Below are 24,119 nucleotides of genomic sequence, written 5' to 3' on the forward strand. Positions count from 1 at the left end.
GAGTTGTGGTTTGAGGGCAGCTTGCTATGCAGATTGGGACCCTCATCTGCTTTTATACATCCTATCAAAGAGCTTGCACAGCCTGGGATTCCCAGAGCTGAAGCACACCACTTTCAGAACAGGCCTGTCATCCACAGACCCTACAGGACTCAAAACCAGAGAACTAAAGTTTCCAAATAATAGCTCAGAAAAGCAACTGGTTCTCAGGCTCACTGACAGAGATTCAGAGAACTCCTTGCAGCACTAGCTTACCCACCTTTAGAGAAGTTAATTACCTAGAAAATTACTTAGAGAGACAACAGCCAAACATGAATTTTAGCTTCCAATTATTGTTGACTAGGAGAGAGATTGGGGTAAAATATTTCTCAGATAAAATTGCACTTTTCTGTAAAAACAGACTGGAAAATTACTACCTATTTCTGCTCACAGTGCCATTCCCAAATAACTGCATCAATAATTTGTCATCTAACTCAGTTAATTCCCCATCTTAAAAATTGTCAGAATACTCATCTGCTGCAGAGGGGAGTCTACAGAAACACTAAGTGCTCAGATAAGTCTACTGGAAGAAAGGTCTTACTGCCATAGACCTAAAAAACATGTGAGGGCAAAAGAAAACAGAAACAGAAGATGATCACAAAATTCAGTAGCGAAATAGTGGAATTTAAGGGCAGAGGAGAAAAGGAGAATTTGAGAGAGATACAAGGCAAGTTATATAAACAAATATACATGCCACACACTGTATGAAAATATAATTTAAGTGAGAATAAAATTCCTACCCTAAGCTGTATTGATCTGGCTCAATCACGATCCTTCTATCAATTCTTCCCACGCCAAGGTTAGTCTCCACAATGCTGACAGAATGCCTCTGTCTCCTCTCATCATGCAGGGATGCTGGCATAGAGTCAAAAGAGGAATTGCTGACAATACTAGACCTGGAAGAAATTTCGCTGTGACCGGAGTCTGAAAAGTTATCCACTGTGCCACTGGGAGCCAAAGTGTAACCTGCAAAGGGAAACATCACTTCAATCAGTCTCTTACAGGCCCACTCAGCTGGCAAGTTCCACTGCTGCAACTGCAGTAAATCAAAAGTATGATATGTTTTACACACAGAAAAAGCACTGAGAAGAAAAAAAGCAGCATAGCTTTATGAATTCTGTATGCCCCATTTCCTGAAAAGCAGTTTAAGATTGTAGGGAATGTGAAACACTCATTTAGAAACCAGCCACTCACCTTCCTTCCCTTCTCCCTTCCTCCCCGAGATTATTTTCAAATGCATTGTATTTGTGTTCCTACATCATGAAATCTCACTTTTCATGAAAAAAAAAAAAAACCAACAAACAACAGCCTATACATAAACACTGCCACCAGGTTTGGAACAGAACAGGTACACTAGACAAGATTAATAAGTCCATAAGACTCTCTCATACAGTTTTTGTGCTCCGCAACACAACCCTTCAGAGGTGAACAACATATGCAGTGTGAAGCACATGTGTCTGGACTCACTGTTTATTACATATCTTGGTGAATAAAAGGCCTATAATGCTTTTTAATTAAATTAAAAAAAAATTATCAAGGTTTTCAAGCCTTGTGGTACTTGGCTAACTAATTACATTCCAAAAGACAGTATTTGTGAACTATGAGAATTACACCATCATTTGGAGGTAGCACTGACACTGCCAGACCTGCAAACAAGTCACGTAGGTAAATTCAGCTTTTGTTTCAACACTGACAAAATGCTCTTACAAGCTAGGTTGAAGGTCATTAAACAACACACACCTACAATTGTTTTGCTTTCTATCTATATTAAGTGTCAAGATGACTTGAATGATCTGTCTCCATTCACACTTGCTGAGAATGTGGAATTAACACTGTCAGACTTTCTGGAAGTACCTATCATTAGCTTAGTGTCACCACCAAGATCTTAAATTTTAAAATTTAAAAGCATCTTCATGATTTGCTTTTCAAACAGTAAAATACCTTTTAGTCGCAGCTCTGACCAAAATTATCTAAATTCACTTTTTGCTACTACAGCATTTGGGAGAAATCGGGCTGAGATCTTACGAGGGCTCAAGATGATAACCTAAGTCTTCTTCACATAGCATTCTCCTCAATCTTAAAATAGATCACTTCAATAGAGATTTTGGATAGGCTTTTGTACTGTTATGCTATATTTCTCTCTCCTCTTTTCAGATCCCAGCTTACCCAGTTGGACTTATTTTTCTCCCTTTGGTTTCCATTAACTCCATCTATCCTAGAGGTTATAGCGAATTGATATTCTTGCTACTGCTCTCAATTCCAAAAAGAGAGGAGGATCTGGATGGATCCATTAGTTCGGAGCCACAGGGTCTCGGTTACAGAGTACTGCCACCCACCAGGTTAAGGAAAGGGTTTAGCTATCCACTTGATGAGAAAGTAGGAAAATTGATACCTGCCTGTTTCAAAACCCTATGATCTCCGTCCGATTTGGGGAAAGTTACTTCTACAGCAAAGCCTCCAACACATGCATCGCTTTGGCATTTTATTACAGGAACTCAACCTCAATATATGCATTTTAAATTCATTTTAAATGTAACCAAAGTCTTTTAAAAACTAACACCACCTAGAAAGTTCCAATGTGCAATACCATTCCTCAAATATCCCTGTTTGAGTAATTAATTATGCTTCTATTAAAATGATCGTTACTGATTTGTATCCCAACTATCTTAAGCTTGCCTGCCATACATAGGTCATTTCCCACCCAGCCGGGTGACAGAGCAAATAATTCCTTTAATAGGTTAATGAGCTTAATGAAGTTTAAAATCTTGTACAGCAATCTGCACGTACTGCCACTGGCAGAAGATGCTCTGATGGGAATATTTTTGTCAGAAGCAGCTGTAATGAGAGTGACCTAATGCATCACAACCCGTACCAGTTCAGGCTTCCTTGCCTACTACTATCAAGCAGGGCCTTCAGCTGTCCCACTTGAGCACCACCTCCTGCTCTCTTGCTGACCATAGGTGCCTGAAACAGGAGCAGTAATTTATTCTGAATGTACAGATTTTCTTTCAGAAACTTCCAAAGCCTACGACCTTCAGGAAACAGAAGGAGAAATGTTCTGCCTCTCGTACCTTTCCTGGGAGAACTCTGTGGTGAGGTGGGAGGAGAGGACAGATGTGAAGATGCACTTGATACTGCGTCTTCAGATTGTTTCTTGTGGCGGTCCAGGCTTCCTTCTTCAGACAATGAAAGAATTTTCTTTAAAGCTTGTGGGGAGTTAATGCCTTTAAGTAAGAATGAACGCAGGCAGATGTAAAGTTTAATATAAATACATCTTCCTATTTCACAGTGCATTTATGGAGGGAACATCATCTAAGAAAAAACACTTTTCTCTTTAATTTGCGAGTTTCTAACAGTGGCTTAAATGAAGTAAAATTTTAATCCTACTGTTCAAAACATAGAGCTACATTTCTGTAACTCAGTTAAACCAGTCTTTCATTTTTGCCACCGAAAATAAATATTTTGCTGCAGAAAATGTAATCCAGAGGTGGTGCTTTGCAGTACTGCCTGCACAACATACAAATCAGGAATAAGCACAGTTGTGGTCTCTGGCAAAAGAACTGAAATGATGAGAACACACAATGCTCAATGCTCACTTAAGGTTTACATTGTGAGAAGTGAAACAGCTCTGTTTCTTTTCCAGACACAGAGCAGTCCAGAAGGGCCAAAGAAGCTAGACAGATTAAGAAGACTGGCTTACAAAATAAGGCCATCCTGCAGTTGCCTTTCTCCCTTTAGAGAATTATTTCTGCACCGGTTTATTTTGGGAAACCAAAGAATAACAACATCTTTAAGATGATGTATGATGTAAAGATCTAGGGCACAAAGAATTGCTTTTCTGAGGCAACATTTATCTTTGTCTTTTTCCACCCTCTCCTCCCCTCAAAAAACACATCCTGGCATACACTTAAAAGCAAAAACGGAGCTTCTCTGGCAGTTTTGTAAATTTCTGTTTTGTGGTAGAGGACATTTTCAAACCTTCTACAGACTCTTCCTTTGATCTGCTGGATCACAACGCTGCTATCAATAATTCACAGCTCCTTCATCAACATAACCCAGTCAACTTTTCAGAAACTTTCCCACCATGAGGAAAAATACCATCTATGTAGCTTCAAAATGCTTTTAATATTAAAATTTAATGGTAAAATTAAGAAGGAGATGAAGACTGAGTTGTTTCTTGCCCATTTTGCTGCTTTTAATTCTTCTCTAGCAGTCTAAGCTGTGCACAAATAAACTAATAAAAAGTGAGAGATGACTTCAGCTCTTAAGCAGATCTTAAAAGTTCACTTTACCTACATATATAGGAACATAGATTTGGAAGACAAATTGCAAGTAATTCCTATACCCCTTAATCTTTCAGCATGACACGCAGGCAGCAGCACCAGCTTAACAGTACAAAGCACTAGGGATCCAAATCCAGGGACCCAATTCTCTAATTGGAACGTAGGCCCACGTTTGTAAGGATGAGCACACCACTTTTGTAATTAGTCTGGCACAACTGAATTTCTTATGATATGTTCAACTCTAAAAAGAGAACAAAACAAAACAAACAAAAAACAAAGTAGAAAAGCCATTAGAACTTCTGAGGCACTTCAAGTCACTGAAAAACCTGATGTTTGTTAATCCACTTGGAAAAGCCAAGGTGTTAGTGCAGATAGCCAGAAAAATTCATTATTTCCACCTGTTATTAAGAGGTAAATCATTACACTGATTAAATTGACAAGGATGCTTTCCTGGCAGATTTCTTTCTTCCCATTTCTAGAGAAGATACTTTTACACATACGCTGCATGAAACTGCATAATTTTCCTATAATGCTGCCATAAATTAAAGTCTCCATCTTATTTGATTAAAGTACTTCCCTGACATGAGCAAAGAAACCTCAGAGTACTCCACTGAATGCTTCTTTGTTTGACTTACCAAATGGTGGGAGGTCTTTGACGGGCACTTTCTTGCGAGAGGGATAAAGAGATACAGCAGGGACCTGCAGAGCTTGGTTTGCTTTGTGTTGCTGCTGCTGCTGCTGCACTTTCTGCTGAATTCCTGCCCGGGGAGCCACTGGTGACGTTTCGGATTTTCCAGATCGCTTGTCTCCTGTATTCTTTGGCACTTTGCAAGAAATGGGAGAAAGCAAAGAATGACTATCAACCACAAATACACTGGGAGTTCTAAGCTGAGAAGTGCCAAGCCCTCCAATTCAAAGTTAAAAAAGTGATGAAATACTGAAACTACAAATGCAAGAGGACACATCTAGAGCTAAACAGGAGGAAAAGGAGATTTAATTTCATTTAAAATCTGTAGATCACCAAAGAACCTTTTTTCTCTTTCTCAAAATAAAACTCTCATCAATTGACTATTGTTATAGTTCTTAAAACGTGACCAGAAGTACACTGAGCTATGATAAGGACTACAGTTGGTTTCGGGCAGATATAATTGACACAATACAACCCTAATATCATAATTAGCATTTTTCGCCATCCTGAAGGAAGGGAAAAGCATAAGGTACAGCATTCTCTAATTGAAGTGTGACAAATTTCCAGTTCTACTTTCCCCACCGTGCCTCTGAAATACCTGGACATGATGGAATTCCTTTTTCTCTCTCAAGATGAGGTCGCCTGGGACGACTAGCCCTATTCATACCAACACCCTGAGCGCATCAGAACTGTAGAGGATCTTTTGGTCTCTCTGGATCCTTCACACAGACAAATCAAAAGAACTCTTGTGCACTTCAGCATTACGCCATCCGAAAAGCCCACATAAATTTCTATGCTGTTAACCTCTAAGATGACTCCCTTAAGATTCAGAGATGCCCAGTACTTGCTCACGGTGAGTTACATAATTTTCTGCCTCATCTTCTAGTTGCCATTCCAAATAATTCCTTGCATTAGGAAGAAATACATTTAACAGCCTCCTTACAACCCACAGCAAATGGTAACGCTCACATGTGTTGGTGGCTGGCTCACACTGTAGAGACAGAGTCTGGAGGCTTTCTTCATCCATTTCCAGATCCAAGTTTGAGAGATACTGCTTTACTTTCCGTGCCATCTGAGCATCTTCATAGAGCTTTTTAGCATTAAGGAAGGAGCTGCGACGGACCCTCTTTTTATGACCCCCCGCTTGTGCAACATCAAGCACAGCTGCATTTGTACTGCCCTGGCTGAGAGACCTGGAGTGAACGAAGGGGGATAAGAAGGGGAAAGGATGAGTTAGTCCGACACGGAACCGCTTAACAAGCATGAAACGTGCAAAAGATTGCATGAATGTCAGTCTATGGTCAAAGCTCACATGCCTCATTCCAGTAAGTCAAACAGCTATAACAGATAGAAGGATGAGGATCAGGAAAATCTTTTTACTTGGTTACAGGCACTACTTTGATTACATAAATATTTTAACCTGTTCTGCTCCAACTAGGCAGTATCACTTCACACATCAAGAAAAGCATTCAAGCTAGCTCTCTCACATAAGCCAGCTATTGAGAAGACTGGGCATTAGGAAAAGCTCATGCAATAAGGCAATGCTGACAGAAGACTTTATATTTCAAGACATGTAACAGAAGGCATTTTTTAAAAGTATCTTGGGAGCTTTCAGTCTGACCATATACAGAATGTATAACACAGCTTTAAGGAATGAAACTCACTTGTAACTTCCTAGCTCGAAAAGAGCTTTTTCTTAAAAATGATTTGCCTGTTCATGCTGACATAAAAGTCATGCAGATTTTAATGTATGTACGTCAACATAAAAGCTATGCATTTTTCCTGAATTGATAAGAATAAAAGTTATGGTTGAATTGTAGTGGGAAAAAAGTTTAGCAGTTTCTGGAGTTATAACGTTTGTATTTGACTTAGTAACATGGTAATTGTTTATCAGCCTCAAGAAAGTTAACACCAATTTTTAGCAGTTGCTAACTTCCCACTTCACAATTTCCCTTTTACTTAAAGTCACTTTTTTGGCAACAGATATTGGAGGTGGTGGGAATAACACACCACTGCTATTTATGATCACTTGAGTATTTTACAGCTTTTGTGTATTAACCTCAAAAGAACTCCTGATCTAAAACATATTGTCAGTTAAAACAAAACAAAACAGGGTTAACAAAAGAAAGTATCAAAGCACCAGAAAATTAAGGATGGCAAGTAGGAAGTAATGCAAATGGCAAGGGAAGAATGAATGGCTGTGTGCATTGTCTACCACTTACCCCAAACTCCTCCATTTCTTCTTCCTGCAAGTGAGAGCCAGGAAGAGTAAAGCATGGGTTTAAGAAGAGACAGAAAGATCACAAGCTCAGAAAGAAAAAGACCAGATCTAAGGACAAGCAGTTTCTAGAAGCCCACAAACACTAAAAAGATTCAGCTACACAGTCAGATATTACAAACTCTTCCAAGTTCAAATTAAGAAAAATAATATGCAATAAGCTGGTTTAACATGAAGGCAAAGACCATTCACTCCACATTTTTAATGACTCTAGCTTACACTGTTTCAAATACAATCCCATGTATTAAATCAAAATGATAAAGGTCTCACACATTGACATTTCAAGCAAACTAACACATCTCCCCCACCCTTCACCTGATGCAATCTTTTTTCTTTTTTTGAAATAAAATAACCAGCAGCTAAGAAACAATAAAAACATCCATATGTGTGTGTGTGTCTGTGTGTGTTTGTGTGCAGAATCACAGAATTTAACAATTTCTCCCATTTCAGAACTTCCTTTCATGTATGCAAGACACGGTTTGGGTTAATTGTTAACAACAAAAAAACCCTCCATACTGCTCCACTGCATCAAAGGGGCTCAGAAGAGTTAGACATCAGCCCTGAAAATCAGTAACATTTCCTGTTCATACAGAGCTCGCTGAACAACTGCCAAGGACCTGCTGACAGGAAGAAAAACATATCCTTTACGCTCCAAGTGCATGGAGAGGCAAGTGAAAAGCACCTCTTGCTGATACTTAGCCTCCAAACTGGTAACAGCTCTGCCTTCCACAACAAGCTTACCTAGTTCTAAACATTAAAGCAGGATCCATGTTGACAGATGCCATGCGACCAACGTGGCGAATTTCCTTGGCGATCATCCTCAGCTTCTCAAAGTTGACTAAGCCTTCCACTTTGGAATCGTTTCCTAAAATCAACCATAATTAACATCACCAGTGACCGGGTGCCAAAGTGAGTTTTTCTTAGCTGGTAAGAGATGAAGCACTTATGTTTTTACCTTCGTGAAGGAATGTAAGGTCTTTTTTGATAACAGGAAACAGGGGAATAATAGGGGGCTGCAGATTTTGGCTGTTAAGGACATTACGGTATTTTGCCATGTTCCTAGATGGATCAAACAAGTCCTGTAGATCTTGGAACAGTTTTTCATACTTGCTTGGAAGCTTTTCCCAAGTAGTTCGGAGCCTTGCAACCGGTGCCAAATTCAGGCCACTTGAAACAAACAAAAAAGTGCAAGAAGTTAAAGAACAATAGGAAAAAGAAAAAAAAGCCATACTCAACTTCTAGGGAAAAATATCACTTAACCAGAATAGCACCAATAACACCACAAAACTGAAAACTTCCTTTCCCAGTGTGCATTGCAGAAAAGTTAATAACAACACAAGTAGTTAAACATTTTAGAGAATATGTACTTATTCTTACTACTTTGGAGAAGCTTCTGCACTGGATAACAATGTTGTATATTATAGGTCAGTATCAATTACTTCCAGATTCCCAGAAACGTCACCTACATAACGTTTAGGTGATGACAGCACAGGGACCCACCTTCTTGCTGCAGTAATCCACCTGACTTGATTGCATCTAGCTCAAATTTTGCTATGAAAGACTCCATCTATTTGAGGCTATTCTAAAGCTGTAGCTGGTACAAAGAACGATTTTCTTCTCCTTAACAATCTCACTGAAGACAGTACCTTATGCAGCAGCCAGCACGTCTTGCTTATAATTTCTAACTCTTGAAAAATTTGGTATAGTAGCATTTCTAATAGTATTTCAGCAAACATTACAGTTTCAAATTCAATTTACAGGAAAACACCTTCCTTATTGGATTGTCAAGTGCCACTGCTAGCACTATGAATTTAATGCATATTTTTTAAACAGAGATAGGTAAGGCTTTGCTTTTTTACTCAAAATAGAATTTGACATTCAATACCTAATGATAGCAAACATCGAGTTGAAATTCTTGCATTCTCTGCAGTGCAGTGCTATCTTAATGAAATGCTTGATGATTTTCATCCTTTTCAACTGGTTGGTTTCTCTTAGAATCTCCGAAGCTACCCAGAATGTTTCTTGATTTATCACTTCTTCAAACTTCTTTAGATTAGTGCAGCCTGTTTTTGATTTGAGTTTAAACAAGTCATCTATGTATTCTGTGGGTTCAATGTTACGGAATAGCTCAAAGTTCCTCATGGAGAGCTGAGTGGCCACCTCAACGGTACTGAGCTGCAGCAGGGAAATTTGACTCTCTCTTAATAACTCTTGAGCATCTTCATCTGAACAAAGAGTTTCCGTTTCCATGTTGTTCTTCAGGTAATATCTGTAAGAACAAAATTCCAAAACAGACTTGATACAGTATACTCAAATACTAGTGAAAATTAACATCTAGCTGTAACCACAGAATACATTGAATTTTAACATGCTTTGATATTAATTAGAAATTAGAGAAGAGGTGATTTCTTATAAAGAAACAGAATGATAGTAATTAAATAATGCTTCTATTAACAGGATTCTTACTTAACAAACTAGCATAGTCAGCTCTAGCTTAGTCTCTAATCTCACCTGCCACTTAGCTGTATCCTGTCAGCAAGCTTGGATAACTGATCAGGAAGCCTCCTTTGTTTGATTACACCCTCAGGTGTGACAGAGACTTCACACAGTGAATACGCATCAGGGGTAGCAGTGAGAGCAAATTCCCTGATGGCCTGGATGACCACTTCTTTTGCAGTTGTGTCCTTACTGATCATGATGTAGCGACTTTGCTGGTCCGCCTTGAAAACCCTCAGAACTTGATCTGGTAAGTCTGAAAAAAAGTTGCATGCAAGAAGTACAATTCAGTAATGAGAGAAAAATAAAAAGAGCATAAGAACAAGCAACAATATCAGTCACGTTGAATCAAACCCCTAATGCTATTTCTCTTTATTTCAGTATCACTGTTATCTCCCTTTCCCACGGAACAAGAATGCTGTTTATTTTTTATTCTCGTTGTTTTGTTTTTAAATGAAAGACTAGTTCTACCAACATTCAGAAAAATACAGCTATCAAAGGGGAAAGCTATGCAAACATTACCCACATATGGACAGACGAGCTAATAGGATTTTCACAGGTGTTGAGTGCTGGTACATTCCATTTAAGTCTGGGAGTAGCTAGAAATGCACATACAATAGCCAGCTGTATGCACAAATAGACTGCTGTGGTGTTAATGCATCCAAGTTCTTAACTACCAATAAGACTCCATCCCTGATAAATTTAACTCACTGTATCAAATGTGTAAATGATTGAAAATGTCATCACTAAAATGTCGTCACAGGGTGCAAGGCTTAAACAGTCAAAGAAAGAAAGCTTTTCTAAGCATTTAGGGTTCATATATTCAATTCAGTTCACGTTTCAATTCATGACAATTCCTGAACTGAATGCGTACAAGAAAGCTGCTTTTAGGAAACCTGGAGAATTATCATCCTAATTCCAAGGCTGCATTTGGTATTTCTACCACCTTATTAACAGTTTGAAATCTAGACCCATTAATCAACTCAAGTTAGATTGTTGTAATTGTATTATAAAAAGAAAACAAAGAACTAAAATTGTACTTCTGTCCAGCATTATTATTATTATTTTTAGCTTTTAAATGACAAGATAAAGTACTTTCAATTAATTTAATTTAATTTTTTGTCTTTATTACAAATAACCTTTTCTAGTATTGTACAGTATGATATCTGGTCATCTTTATCTGATTAGAACTTTTTTTTTTTTTTAAAGATTATAAAGGTCATATGAACAAGATAATAGAAAGTAACAGAAAGTCTTCTGAATGTACAACCAGAAGTGATCATTATCTTAAAGATAGTTGAAAAAATGACATACTGAAAAAAAGAAACATGCATGTTGAGAAAACAAAGGCCTTATTTGACGACTTATGGAAGAAGAGACCTGAAAGTACATAACACCTATTCAGGGTACAGGATATAAAACTTATATCAAGCAACAGAAATCTTGTGAGAAAAGAACAAAAATTAATGTCTTCCCACTACTGCTCCATTTCTCTAAGATCATTTGAAAGCAGCAAGGTAAATCCTTCTGATATGAATGGACATACGTGCTAAAAAGGCTGTTGAGACATAAATGGAACCAACCCCATAACTGTCAAGCTCACGGTAATATTTTTTTGCATCTTGAGGAGCAATAATACTCAAGCACATTATGGTTAATTACATTATTATTTACCCAAAATGCATAACAGTGTAGGCCAATTTTAAGCCATTCCCAAGTATTTGAGTTAGATTTATGAATATCTTTGACAACCAGCAAGTCAATTTTGCCCATCACCACCAACTCATTGACCCATCTGTCTTCAGCAATTAGTTGAAAATGGACCCAGAGCAGGGCCTGAAGACATTTCAACATTCTTTGACACTGTAGGGAAGGCAGATGCCAAAGACACAACCATTCAGAGGAATTACTAAGAATCAGAATGCTCTGTAGATCCTGTTGTGCCTTGCTGTAACAGAAATCCTTGCCACTCAAAGAACTGTTACGAAGATGGGAAGCTCTTGCACACAATTGGAGGAACTCACTTAATACTCAAAAGAAACAAGTGTTTTGCACGAGGAGAAACCCTGCTCTGCTAAAGCAGTGAAGTTAATATGAATTATTAAGTATGCATACCTATCAGAGCAGGTAGCAAAGCACTAAGCAGCATACAGAGAAGTCTACTACCAATCAAAACGATTACATATGCAGCAGTATTAACATGTAATTCAGCACATGAGTTTTTAAGTAAAACAGATCTTGAAAAGAATTGTAATTATCCCCTTCACTCCTTTTTAAAAAGGAAACTGGAGTGGCAGACAGAAGAAAGCAATGCTTTATGGTAGCAGTCTAGTCCCACAGAAAACTTGGGGAAGAGTACCAGTGACTGATAGGTCATCGTTACTATATTATTTTGGTTCCAATCGAAGACAGCACAAGAGAAGGGAAGTCAAAGTATTATTGACTATATGCATGTTCAAAAATAAACCTTTGCAAGTACGTATTTGAAAACGTCTGTGCGACTGAGAAGAAAAACTAAAAGGACTCCGTGCAGTTTTTAAGCTATTTCAAGGAATTAGGTCCTCGTTTCCTCCCCAAAGACCACCCTTTCAACATGAGCTGTTTTATTTTTTGCCCTGAGAGATATCCCTTAAAGCCTCAAAGGATGGCCACTCTACTACTATGCATTCAATTTCCTGCAAGCTGCCTCCGTCTCCATCTTTAATACAGCCCAAGGTAATAAAAGAAATTAAAGCTGTAAGCTTTAATTGTTTCCCTGTCTTAAAGCGTACAGTGGCATAACTCAACTTTTATCTCCAGCACAACTGCTTCTGAGGCCCTCAAGGTACATGCTTTTGATTTCAGACCTCCCATTCCCCTATCGCAGAATGGCCAGGGTTGGAAGGGACCTCAAGCACATCATGAATCTCCATCCCCCTACTTCTCACTGAAGGAAAAAATCAAATCAGAGCTGCAAAGCAATTTGAAAATATTCAGTAGGTGGGCATATGATTAAGTTTTCAGCAAAAATAAATAAAATAAAATGAAATGGGATTTGCTTGAGTTCTGAGACAGCACTCCCCACAGTTCTGGAAGTGAGCCACTCACTGTTCTTGGCACATGCTGGAAATTGCCCACTCTAGCAAAGTAGCAAGCTGGAGAATGGATTTTACACACACGTAACATCTACAGCCATGGCACTGATTAAAGAGTTATAGGCTCTTATTGATACAATATCTTCAAAGTATTGGACATAAATTGTTAGATTAAAAAATAAAGTAATCTTCCCACTCTCTAAGAAGCAATCTTTGGCACTGGGACAAAAGTAACACCAAAAACATCAACAGCAAAAAAAAATTTTTTTTAAATCACTACCACACCAAAGTTCCTTGTATCCTTCTCTCATCGTGTCCCCCCTCTCCCCATTATATAAATGATGCTCAGCATCAGAGTTTCAAGAGTGAAAAAATTGCACAAACTTCGACAGTCTGTAGACTGACATTCAAGCAATGTCCTTTTAGGTAAGGTCTGAAATCCCTTGGACTTAGAGGGCACTCAATTTTTGGTTCTATTTTTGAGAAAAACACTAAAAATAACTCAGTATCCACACAGCTACCACCAGCACATCATCCTTCAGAAGATACATTTTAACAATAAAGAATCATATACCTAATGCAGAGAAAGATTCACTTCAAGAACTTTTTCTGAAGCCAGATAAGAGCCCAAATCCCAACTCTCCAGGAGATCCAGCTAAGCCCTTCTCGCATGATAAGGCTCTCAAGGTTGTCATATTCTCTCCCTTTCTCACCCTCACTTCCCCCTCATAGTTTGTTCCTCTCTACTAAATATGTGTTGGCTTGATAATTTTGTTCGATGGGGGATTTTTAAATTATTACTGAGAAAGGATTTCAAACCACTGTATACAAAGCATTCAGAACTCAGCTGCAGACACTTCTGTGGGGCAGGATGATTAATAGGCAACCCAGAAACTCTATGCCTTACAAGATTACATAAGAAGTGCGTTCAGAAAAAGACCAAAACACACAGTGTGCCCAAGCTCAATGCCTTTCTGCTTGATTGTAAGCTTGCAATCTCCCATGCTGTTTGAAAATACTGCAGTCTTATAAAGACTGATCTACCACAGCAGATTATGAAGCACCACGCACAAGTTTTCACTAGCCAGGAGTATTCAGTCAGGAAGAGATGCTCTGTATGCAACATACTTCCAAAACATTCACTTATACACAACTGGGCAAAGTGGAGGAATATAGCAAGCATTCATAAGTGGCTAATCAGGATGACGGTGTATAGTATAGCTAATAGAAACCTCTCATGTACTTCAGACTCTGAAGCCCAGAAAAAAAACAATAATAAATTAAAAATAATCAAAGAAACAAAATTATACAGTAGAGAACAAAAAAGGATCCTTACCTGGAGTTGTATTGAAGTCCAAGATGCGGTGATGAGACTGCAGTAGATCAGGATTACTGGATGACAGGGTTCCACTGACAGGTAAAGCAGGAGGAATGTGCTTTGTTTGCCTCAGTCCTACAATGCTGTCATCCTGAGACTGGCCAATTCCAATGTCACTGCATCCAGAAAGAAGCAAATGTTCAGAGCTTGGACTATAACAGAGGGATGCGAGGGTATCTGTAATACTACATTTTCCAGACTCTCAGGAATTACTATTTATGAATCAATATTCTCCAGAAGACAGGGATTGCTGTCTAGCTTTGTCAACAGCACCCAAACGTCCAATCGCCTCCATCAGATCAGCTTTTTCGTGCTGACAGAAGATTCCTATGCTTACCACTCAGCTCTGAGGAGCTGCAACTCTTGCCTTTCTTTAATGATTTTTTCATAGAGGCCAAGATCTGTGAAATGCTGGGTCTCAAAGGTCAGTAGTGTTAGAGATGGATCAGGGACAGAATTATCATACTACATGCTTACTGCATGTCGAGTTGAGAAGCTAGGCACTGAACTTTTCTACAAACACACAGCTGCGCATCCTTAGTAAAATATCGTGTGTGTAAAATGTTGAAATGCAGATGCTGTAGAGATTGAAAATGATTTAAAACTCAGCCATTATAGGAAAAGACTTTTAAAAAGATTAACACAACTAAATGTGTATCTACACACGTAAATAAAGCATAAATCAGAACTTCAATTTCATTGCAAAATGATGCCACTCAATGCCAAGCTACTAAATTAGATGACAGAACACAAATGGCCTTTTGTACCCCAACCTAGGGGCCCTCTGGTTTTTGTCTAGTTTTCTATCCATCCTCTGAAAGCCCACACAGAAGTAATTAAGGGCCTGATAATTATCCCTGTAGAGCTGTTACAGCATAAGCATCCTTTTGTGTGCACAGGAGGATCACTTTGCCCAGTACGCTCTTGTAACACTTCTTAAAGTGCTATGAAGAGGGAAAGCATTCTGGGGAGCAAGGACGGTATCTGCACCATGTGAATTACACACAGCCACTGCTTTGCAGAAGGCAACGTCACTTGAAAGCACCTGTGTATGTTTTTTGTTATTTTGAGGTGAGTTTTTGTTTGTCCTTTAAAAAGCAAGGCAGCCCAGCGTTACAAAAATACTTTACCAAGTGCCATGAGAGAAAAATACTCAAAACCAAAAAGGAGTTGCTGGATTCCCTCCGCTGTAAGATAAGCTGAATCTGAACATCTGTATTTCTGTACTGCCACATAAAGCACAAAATGCTGTGACAAGCAGTGATCTACACAGCACAACACCCTTACGCCAAGCCACAAATCAACTTTGCTAGTACTAAAAAGCATTCCCAGCAATCGAAGCTTGCTCTTTTCAAGTAGGAGCCACTCTCTACACACGAAAAAGCACACAAACAAACTAACAAACAAGACGAACAAAATGCTTTCTTGCAATTATAGAAACTATGCAGTGTAGTTCATAGAAGTGCTAACACTAGCTTTTCTCTAAATTCAGTCAAAGGAAGACAATGTGCCCCCCCCCCTTACATTAAGTAGATTCAGTTACATCACATATTCCTTTTTGGGTCTGTCAGTGTTATATAAGCTTTTCATGTTTTACTGCACCAATCCTGTGCGTCATAACCGAAGTAGCTTCGCTAAAGTGGATCAACTGACAAACATCAGGCTTTAAAAAAAAAAAATCAGAGAAATGTTCCTAAACTTCTTCCATCTTCCCCCTAAGCGTTCATATACTAAACTGGAAAGAAGTTACTCAAGTTGACTCTATTTTTAAAACAAAGAACAGTTCCCCCAGTTCCGATTTCAAGTTACACAAACAAGAAATGAACCTCAGAAATTTCAGATATAAATAACAGCACCAGAGGATTCCAAGGTCCCACGAAGACCAACTGCTCTCATCACTAGGCAAAACATTTCATTTTCTGGGTGAAAGGAAATCGTGCTTTTAAAGGAAAGCATTTATGTTATTTTCTGTAATGCTTGCTGTGCAGGGATAGCATTAACTGGTAAATGACTTCCCTGCTGAATGTCAGATGTGGTAGAATGGGTAGAGGAATGGCAGAAGTGTCCAAATGCTTCTTGCTTCAGTGTAGCATGCTGATTATCCCACCAAAGGGCTGCAAACAGAGAAGGGGGGGGGGCTTCCTCCTAATATGGTGTGCTGCACTAGGGAGCAAGCATAGCTCTGTCAGAGCTGGAAGGGGGACAGTACTTAGTTCTTATTTGAAGGAAAACCACTGCTGGATGACAAGTGGTGTCAAGTGCTGCAACCAAGGTGCTTGAGTAGTGCCTATGAGGAGGTTTCCTAGTAGCCCTGGAAGAAATGGAGCTGTTTGCTCAGTTTGGGAAGTTACTCAACGTTATCAGGATGAAAAGCAAGACTGAAGTAATGTACTATCTCCTGATCAGAGTGATTTGTCTTTGATACTGGCTTGACGTCCTACAAAACTGATAAGTTACCTCAGTTAAGACTGGTTTCATTAGGCTACGTATGGAAAACACACGCTGTGTTCACTTTCAAGACAAGGTAGATACCTTCACCTCATAAGCTGGCGAACTGAGTCATGAAGTCTTTAAATACCTACTCTAAAATAAGTAAATCAGCTTTTTCATCCTCTTTACTGCTGCTTTTAAAAGCTCATGAGAAGAAGTAAAGTCCCCTCCTATACGCAACACCAGACATAATCAGGAAGAACAAGATAGAAGTTTCTACAGAACGTGAAGAAAAGAACACAAACAAGAAAATCTACAGCTACACATCTCTACATAGAACTGTGCAGGCAAACAGCAACAGCAAGACAAAACGTCAAGAGGCTTTGCAGATAAATTGCTATATATAACACATGAAGTAAAGCTAGCAAAAGGAAAACAAAATAGGTCAAGTGGACTGGTGTTGTTTTTTTTTTTTTTTTTGTCTCTTACCCAAAGATATCCCTGAACAGAAAACATGCACAAACAAAACAAAGTGAAAACAAACAAGAGAATTTTATGTCAAACCTATGAATCACGAGCAGTGCAAAAATCACATCAACAATATACACGGTTCATCACGGGAAGACACGTGTAAGAAAACTAGAGATCATTCTAAGGACAAACAGCATAAAATGAGGATTTACATATGCTCCCCTACTGAAACCTACCCCCAGCAATTTTAGAAAAAAAATCATTATTTGGATGTAATCTTTTATATCTCTTTAACCTCTATATATCAGTAACATCCTATTTATCCCATTGCTGATGTTTCAGAAGAGTATTATTTTTTGACAGTGCTGGTCATTAGCAGGAAAAGAACCTAGATTTTTGGCAGAAGCATCTTAACGAATTCTGGAAAGATTTTTCTCAATAGCATGCAGAAAGGAAAACACAGGAGAAAACTTTTATTAGACATCAACTATCCTCTACCATTCAGCCTTGCTGTTTCCACGTTCCTCCCATTGATGGCACTTGTCAAGGACAAGTTCTAGGTTCCCATAAAAAACAAATAAAACTAATTGTTTCCAACAATCTTCATCAGAACTCTCTCTCTAAAATATGCTTGTAGAAGAAAAGGTATCAAAATATTTCGCTTTCATAAGAAACACTCACTTTTATCAAAGACCCCAAGTTTCAACCTCAGCCTCCTCTTGATGGCAGCGTGCTTAAATTCTTACAGACCACTGGATTGTGTACAGATACAAATTCTTATTCCCATCAGCAATTTGCAAGCAAATCTGCTTTGCAGAGTAATACAAAAATTAATTGCCCGGGCTGCTTCCAATTAACAGTCATCTCAACAGACAACTGTAAATAACAAAGTATGCCATTGCTGTACCTGTAAGAATTAAATACCTTCACAGTGACACCACAAACTGCTTTGTTAGGAGTCTATGGACATGTGAATATTCCAGCTGGTACTCCCCAGTATACTGAAGATATACATATGTTTTGCATTAATAACTAAATAAAAGTTTCACAACAAATTGTAAGTATCACATGAAGTTAGTAATATGTAACACAAAGCAAATACTTAGAAGAAATCCAAAAACTCACTTGTATGGTTTCTGAGGCAGAATGCTGATTCGAGTCTTGTCAAGTATCTTCTTTAACTTATTTCTTCCCCCAACTGTGTTGGCTTTACTTTTCTTATTTACTTTCTCTAATCCTATTACCTGTTCCACATCAACGGCCAGATCTGGGATGGAATAACGGCTCGCCTTTTTAATATCACCAATTTTAGGCAAGTGAGGAGCACCGTTTCGTTTTTCCTCTGACAACCGTGTTAAAAGTTCTTTAAAAACTGTACAAGACAAAAGGAGTGAAAGAAGAACAAAAAACGTAAAAGAAAACACTGCACAGCTGACCAGTTCACTATTAATCTATAGCACCTTCTGTTACTTCAAACATTAACTGAATTTAGAGATAAGACTAAATAATTTACAGCTTTTTAAGAGCACGCTAATTTACTGTAGTAAGAATCAGAAAAATCTGAAAACGAGCCCAGCATGAAAAAGAAGTACACTAGATAATCATATTATTGCTTGGATGTTGTCAGCAGAAGAAATTGGACTTTTCAGTCTAAAGATATGGACTTCTGTGGGATAACAGCACAGTAAAAAGAAAACAAATTAAAAAGAGAAATAGGCAAGAAAATTAGCAACTTTGAAGGGAAGTTTTACACTGACCGCCAGCAATGAAAGCTCAGAGGTGGGCAATAACAAGCAACATCAAAAGTCAGAAATCAGAGGGGAAACTCACCAAATTGTTAAAAAAAAAATAAAAATAAAATGAGATGCTATGAAAATTGTCTGACCTCTTGGCTGTTGTGTCCATGTGCCAGATGTACAAGAACACCTGGAATCTTAGAAGGCTAACAGGCTGGGTATAGCAAAAGCCAGAAGGCCAAACTTCATACTGCTCCCAAATTTCTCCCACATCACACTAGCAAACAGTCATCTACAAGGCAGAAATACCTGACGAATTTCTGAATCATTTCTTCTACCCAGGTTTAAATTTAACCAAAATGTCAACGTATTTAAATATATTTAAAAAACTGTATGACAATGAATCCAGATCAATTTGAAACAAGACAGTACCTATAGATAAATAGGAAAAAATATCATATCTGATAATTTGATTCGTAATGGTCAAGAGAGACATGAACCCACGTTAGAACAAACTGCAAGATTAACACTGGAGGTCAGATAAAAGGGATGCACAAATCTCTCCTAGGAAGCAAGAAGAGAAAGGTTTTTTAAGTATTTAGCCAGAGAGGTTGAGGATGCTCCTTGCCTGTAAGCATTCAAGACCAAGTTGGACAGGGCTGGAGCAACCTGGTCCAGAGGGAGGTGTCCCTGCCCACAGCAGGGGGGGCTGGAACTTGGTGATCTCCAAGGGCCCTTCCAACACAAAGCTGTCTATGATTCTCTGATTCTGCTTTTCTGAACAAACAGAAAGCCACTGCTATGAGCCTAGTACAGAACATACAAAAAGTAACAACTCATGCACGGTCTTGTATATAGGACACTGATGTAAGAAGGACTTCAGTTATTTACATATCCTTGCAAAGAATAACTTGTCTGTACAGAAATAGTCCAATGAATTTTTTTTTAAGTGTGAATAATTTTAATCTCAGGAAAAAGAGAAGCTCTCTATATTTTAACAGCTTAGAAGTAGAATATCTTCAAAGAAAATCACCATAAAGAAGGAAGATATTCTAAGAAAGGGAAAGAGTAAGAAAAAAAGAATATTCAACCCAAGAGTTTGAGCTAGCACAGATTTCGAGAAGATAAACTAAGAAATAGGAATTTATGTTGGCCAATTGGCACTTGCTGCAGAAGGCTATGTTAAATAAACAACAGGAATCTCTCTCAAAAGTGAAGAAAATCAAAAGCAAAGAAAGCAGTCGTCGTTTCTCCGGTATTTTCTGTGAAATTGATGATTAAAAGTAAGGAATTGTAGAAGAAAAGGGAAAAAAATGGTAAGCAGCTAAGAATGAGAATTCAAAGCGAGGTTTTTCTCCACTGTATCCATTTTTGCCCTTAATAATCTTTCCTCCAGCGGTACACAAGAAATTACCAGGTAATCTTAACAGCTTCAAATATGACTAAAAGAAAAGCAAAGCAAAATTCGTAACAGTATTGTAGAAAAGGAGCTGGGGGCTAGAGAGACAGCTTAAATAACACGCAGGAAAATGCCAGTAAGAAATAGGAATCTGCTTTGGAAAACTATTGATAGGAATATTGCATGCAATACATCTGTCTCGATACACTACTGTGATGCCATTTCAGTATTAGGAGTGGATTCAAAACTTAGAAAGCACTACTTAAGAAATGGGGTTTAGCCTAAAGCAACACACACAACTAAAAAAATCCAGAGATACTTTTGCAAACAATTTGCAGAGAAACAAGCACGTAGAGCTAAAGAAGCACATACAGCTGCATTAATAAATGCTTTATTATAAATAATTGAAATGTTAGAATCATGATTGGAAAGGAAGAAAGAAAAGCCCCAGGATATAGATTTCACAAATAACTTTTGGAAATAGACTATGCATATTTAACCATCAATTAATTAGTGCAGTGGCATCCTGTGGAAATATTCTGCCCTACTTATTTACAGTGAAGAATATCATCATGGAAGAAATACTTAGGGAACACATCACTAAATCATATAAGCAATCTAAGTACCTACTGGGGAAAAAAGAAAAAAAATCAAGTAAAATGCACAACATCTATTTCTTACGATAGTAACAGAGGTCCTGAGTTGCTTAAAGACTCCTTCAGGACTGTTTTGGTACTTGTTAGAAAGAGAAATGGAGGGAATAGACTTGGGCAGTAACAATCTCGCTATCCCCCATCTGACTAAAGTTTTTATTAATCTTTCTGTACTCATCTTACAGCAGAGAACGAGGAAGTATGCAAAAGTACAGATTAAGATCACTGCCAAAAAAGGCTCTTTGTTGAGACAAAGCTAAATCTTGCAAGTGCCAAAGTGTTTCATAAATTCAAGCTAAATGGCCACTGCGGTTCCTGCCTCTTAACCCAAACATAAGCACTTCTGAGAGTTAAGTGACCTCAAAGAAGCTTATTTGTAAATTTTCCTCTGCCATTTTGAATTCAGATGCTTTAGGACACGCAAAGCTCCCGTTCCAATTCTTCCCACCTCAGAAGTATTTCAAGTAATTATTTTAAACCATTTCCAAATGTCTTCTGTGCAAAATGAAAAACTTCAACTAAATTAGAAGAAAAACCGCATGTGAACTTACCAAATAAATTGGTTTTCACAGTGATAGACAGATGAGTGTTATTTCTAAGGATTTCCATGGCTTTTGACAGCTGAACATTTTCAAAGTTCTGACCATTCACTTCCAATATCTAAAAACACAAAGAAATTAGCAATATTTTAATTTGGCGCAGAGAATGGAAGAAAAGAAAAGGAAAAAAACCCCACATTCAAAATACACACCTGATCTCCACGTTTCAGGCCTGCTTCTGTAGCTTTACTACCAAAATCTACACTGTCAACAAAGATTCCAAACCCCTTTTCTGACCCTCCCAGTAAGATAAAAGGCAAAGGGGCTTCTCGAGATGGCTTTGTTAAGGTTATCAATCTTCTTTTCGCTTTAGCGGCACAAGCGATATTTAACAGCCTCAAATGTCCACCCATTTTCTACAAAAAAAAAAGAAGAGCACAGTGAGTTATATATAATTACAGCCTATTCCTTGCTATCTCTAACTGTGAGAAAACAAACTTCTTACCTCCCTCTCCAAATTGTTCTCAAATTCTTCCAGAAATCGAGTCATAGCAGGATCTCCTTCAAAATCATTGAAGTGATTGTTCACCCACAACAATACTACCCGTGTAACCTGAAAATTAATTAATTCAACTAATTACCAAACAGTACTATTGCTAAGTTCTTTAAAAAAAAAAAAAAAAAAAACCTGCTTCTTACAGCTTCTGAAAGTTTTCATCAGGATCCTGAGTGCTATATACCCTAACTTCACTGATATGCAACCATTTACCAGGAGGAAAGAATGAAGCAGAAAAATTGCTTGAGTTGTTATTACTGAATAGAGGGAAGGGAATAGAGGATACACACGTATAAGGCATCGACATAGATCAGTTTCTGACTTACATCAACCATTTCCTGTCTGCATATATTTCAAAACCTGCTTAACTCTTCAAGCACGTGATCGTAAAGTTTCTGATGTTTTCCTTAAACTGGCTCTTGAAACTCACAAAACTTGATATAAGCTACCATTAACTCCATTAGGCATTTGCCTGTGTAAAAGAGCTATTGTACATTTACAGAAGCAAAGAAAAAGGAGCTACTGTGAGGAGCAGGAAAGAGGTCTTAACAGTGAATAGATGCAATTTTCTTCCTTACATTCAATCTCCCAGCTTACACCTCCTCTCTCTTCATCCTTACTCTCCCCATTCAACTGTGATTATCAAGTTCAAATGGATATTAGCTCGTACTTTACAATTTGTTGGGAAAAAATAGGGATGCTATCTGTCAATTAATATTACTAAAAGTAAAGCTAAAAAACAAGAGCTTTTTTTTTTTTTAAATGCTTTTTTTTAAATGTAGGCTTCCACTGCAAAATTTGATCTTAGTGCATGATTTGACCCAGAAGATCAGCAGCTCTTGTCCTCACAAAATGCAAGATTTTTCTGATGCTTAGAATTAAAATTCATTCACACCACTCTAAAGAGACTCCTGAATCAAAAATGGTGGTGCCACTCAGAGATCTCAGAAACACAGTATTTCTTGTGTTACGATGGGAAGGCAACTCAGGAGGGAAAAGAACTAAAGAATTCAAAAACCAAAGCTTAGAACGGAATCTCATACAAATTCTAATTGCAAAGCTAACCACTGTCAGTTCTTTGTCTGTGCACAAAATATAAACCCCTGCAGTTTCTTGTGCTAAAGATCTGAGACAAAGCATCCAAAAGCAAACCTCAGCACCCCCATGGGAGCCGTACCGTTTGTATTTACACTGTTTCCAAGCGGGTTCCCTTTTACGCTGAAAATGAAGTGAATTGAGAAGAACTGTTCAAGTTCTCAACCAAACTAATCAAGTGTTTTAGAGAGACTGGATTCTGAAAGGGAATAATTACACACTATCTGTTCTACAGCCTCAGAAAATAGGCGAGGGGTGGCATTTCTGACATATTTGAGATTTTTCCTTCGTTAAAACAGAAGACGAACTTCTTTTTTGTTAAGCATCCGTGCCATTTTTCATTAATGCAGATCACACTGGAAGACACAGATGATGTTTAGATAAATTTGGAGCAGCCACAAATTTTTAAAATCATCTGGGAAGTTGTGAGCCACGTAATGTATTTTAAATCACTGCAGTGAAAGCTTCAACATCAATACTGCTTTCAAAGTTGGGACTTAGTGCTGTACTCAGCAGACACAGCACTGAAGTGCTTTGAGCAGTGACTTCCAGAATAATGTCATCACTAACATTGGTACCAGCAGAGTAATGCTATTAAAAAAAAGAAAGAGTAAAGCTTTAAAATCAAGTACCCTGATACTGGACAAAACCATAAGAAAGGCTAGATCTCAAATACCCCAGACTGACTGCCAAGTACTGATGGTACTCATGGTGTTTTACTCATTCACTTCCCTCTCCTCACCATCTGCCAGCTCCCAATAGAAAACAGCCAAAATCCTCCAGATCTTGTTTGCCACTTATTTTTGCTCTTCCCAAGCTATTGTCTTTCCTGCACTTGAACCAAGCAGCCTTTTTGTCAGCGCTGCTCAGTGTCAGAGGGCTGGTTCTTGAGATGGCAGAACAAAGAGCTGCTCTGTTTCCAGTGCTGACAGCAACTACACTTGCTTATGTTCTTAGAGGCTGAGAGGATTATCCATAGGAGGACAGGAAAAATAAGTTTAAAGATG

The 24,119-nt window shown here is 38.2% G+C and overlaps 1 protein-coding gene across 4 annotated transcripts in view; it reads right to left on the reverse strand.

Moving 5' to 3' along the window:
• The window catches only part of RAPGEF2 (Rap guanine nucleotide exchange factor 2), a 160,618-nt gene that overhangs the window by 7,298 nt on the left and 129,201 nt on the right, over positions 1–24,119 (reverse strand). For 3 of the 4 annotated variants that reach the window (XM_042829793.1, XM_042829791.1, XM_042829792.1), the window contains 14 exons: positions 21,967–22,074; positions 21,674–21,877; positions 21,474–21,582; positions 18,260–18,506; positions 14,192–14,349; positions 9,797–10,037; positions 9,171–9,554; positions 8,241–8,452; positions 8,027–8,150; positions 7,230–7,253; positions 5,977–6,200; positions 4,955–5,143; positions 3,108–3,260; positions 777–1,002 (listed from right to left, as the gene is read on the reverse strand). In XM_042829793.1, coding sequence (XP_042685727.1) covers positions 777–1,002; positions 3,108–3,260; positions 4,955–5,143; positions 5,977–6,200; positions 7,230–7,253; positions 8,027–8,150; positions 8,241–8,452; positions 9,171–9,554; positions 9,797–10,037; positions 14,192–14,349; positions 18,260–18,506; positions 21,474–21,582; positions 21,674–21,877; positions 21,967–22,074 — 2,603 coding nt within the window. The remainder of the gene's footprint in view (positions 1–776; positions 1,003–3,107; positions 3,261–4,954; positions 5,144–5,976; positions 6,201–7,229; positions 7,254–8,026; positions 8,151–8,240; positions 8,453–9,170; positions 9,555–9,796; positions 10,038–14,191; positions 14,350–18,259; positions 18,507–21,473; positions 21,583–21,673; positions 21,878–21,966; positions 22,075–24,119) is intronic. The other variant, XM_042829790.1, reaches the window with a different exon arrangement.

Source organism: Centrocercus urophasianus, unplaced genomic scaffold, assembly GCF_019232065.1.
Source record: "Centrocercus urophasianus isolate 14NV4802_14NV808 unplaced genomic scaffold, USGS_Curo_1.0 seq_32, whole genome shotgun sequence".
Lineage (NCBI taxonomy): Eukaryota > Metazoa > Chordata > Aves > Galliformes > Phasianidae > Centrocercus > Centrocercus urophasianus.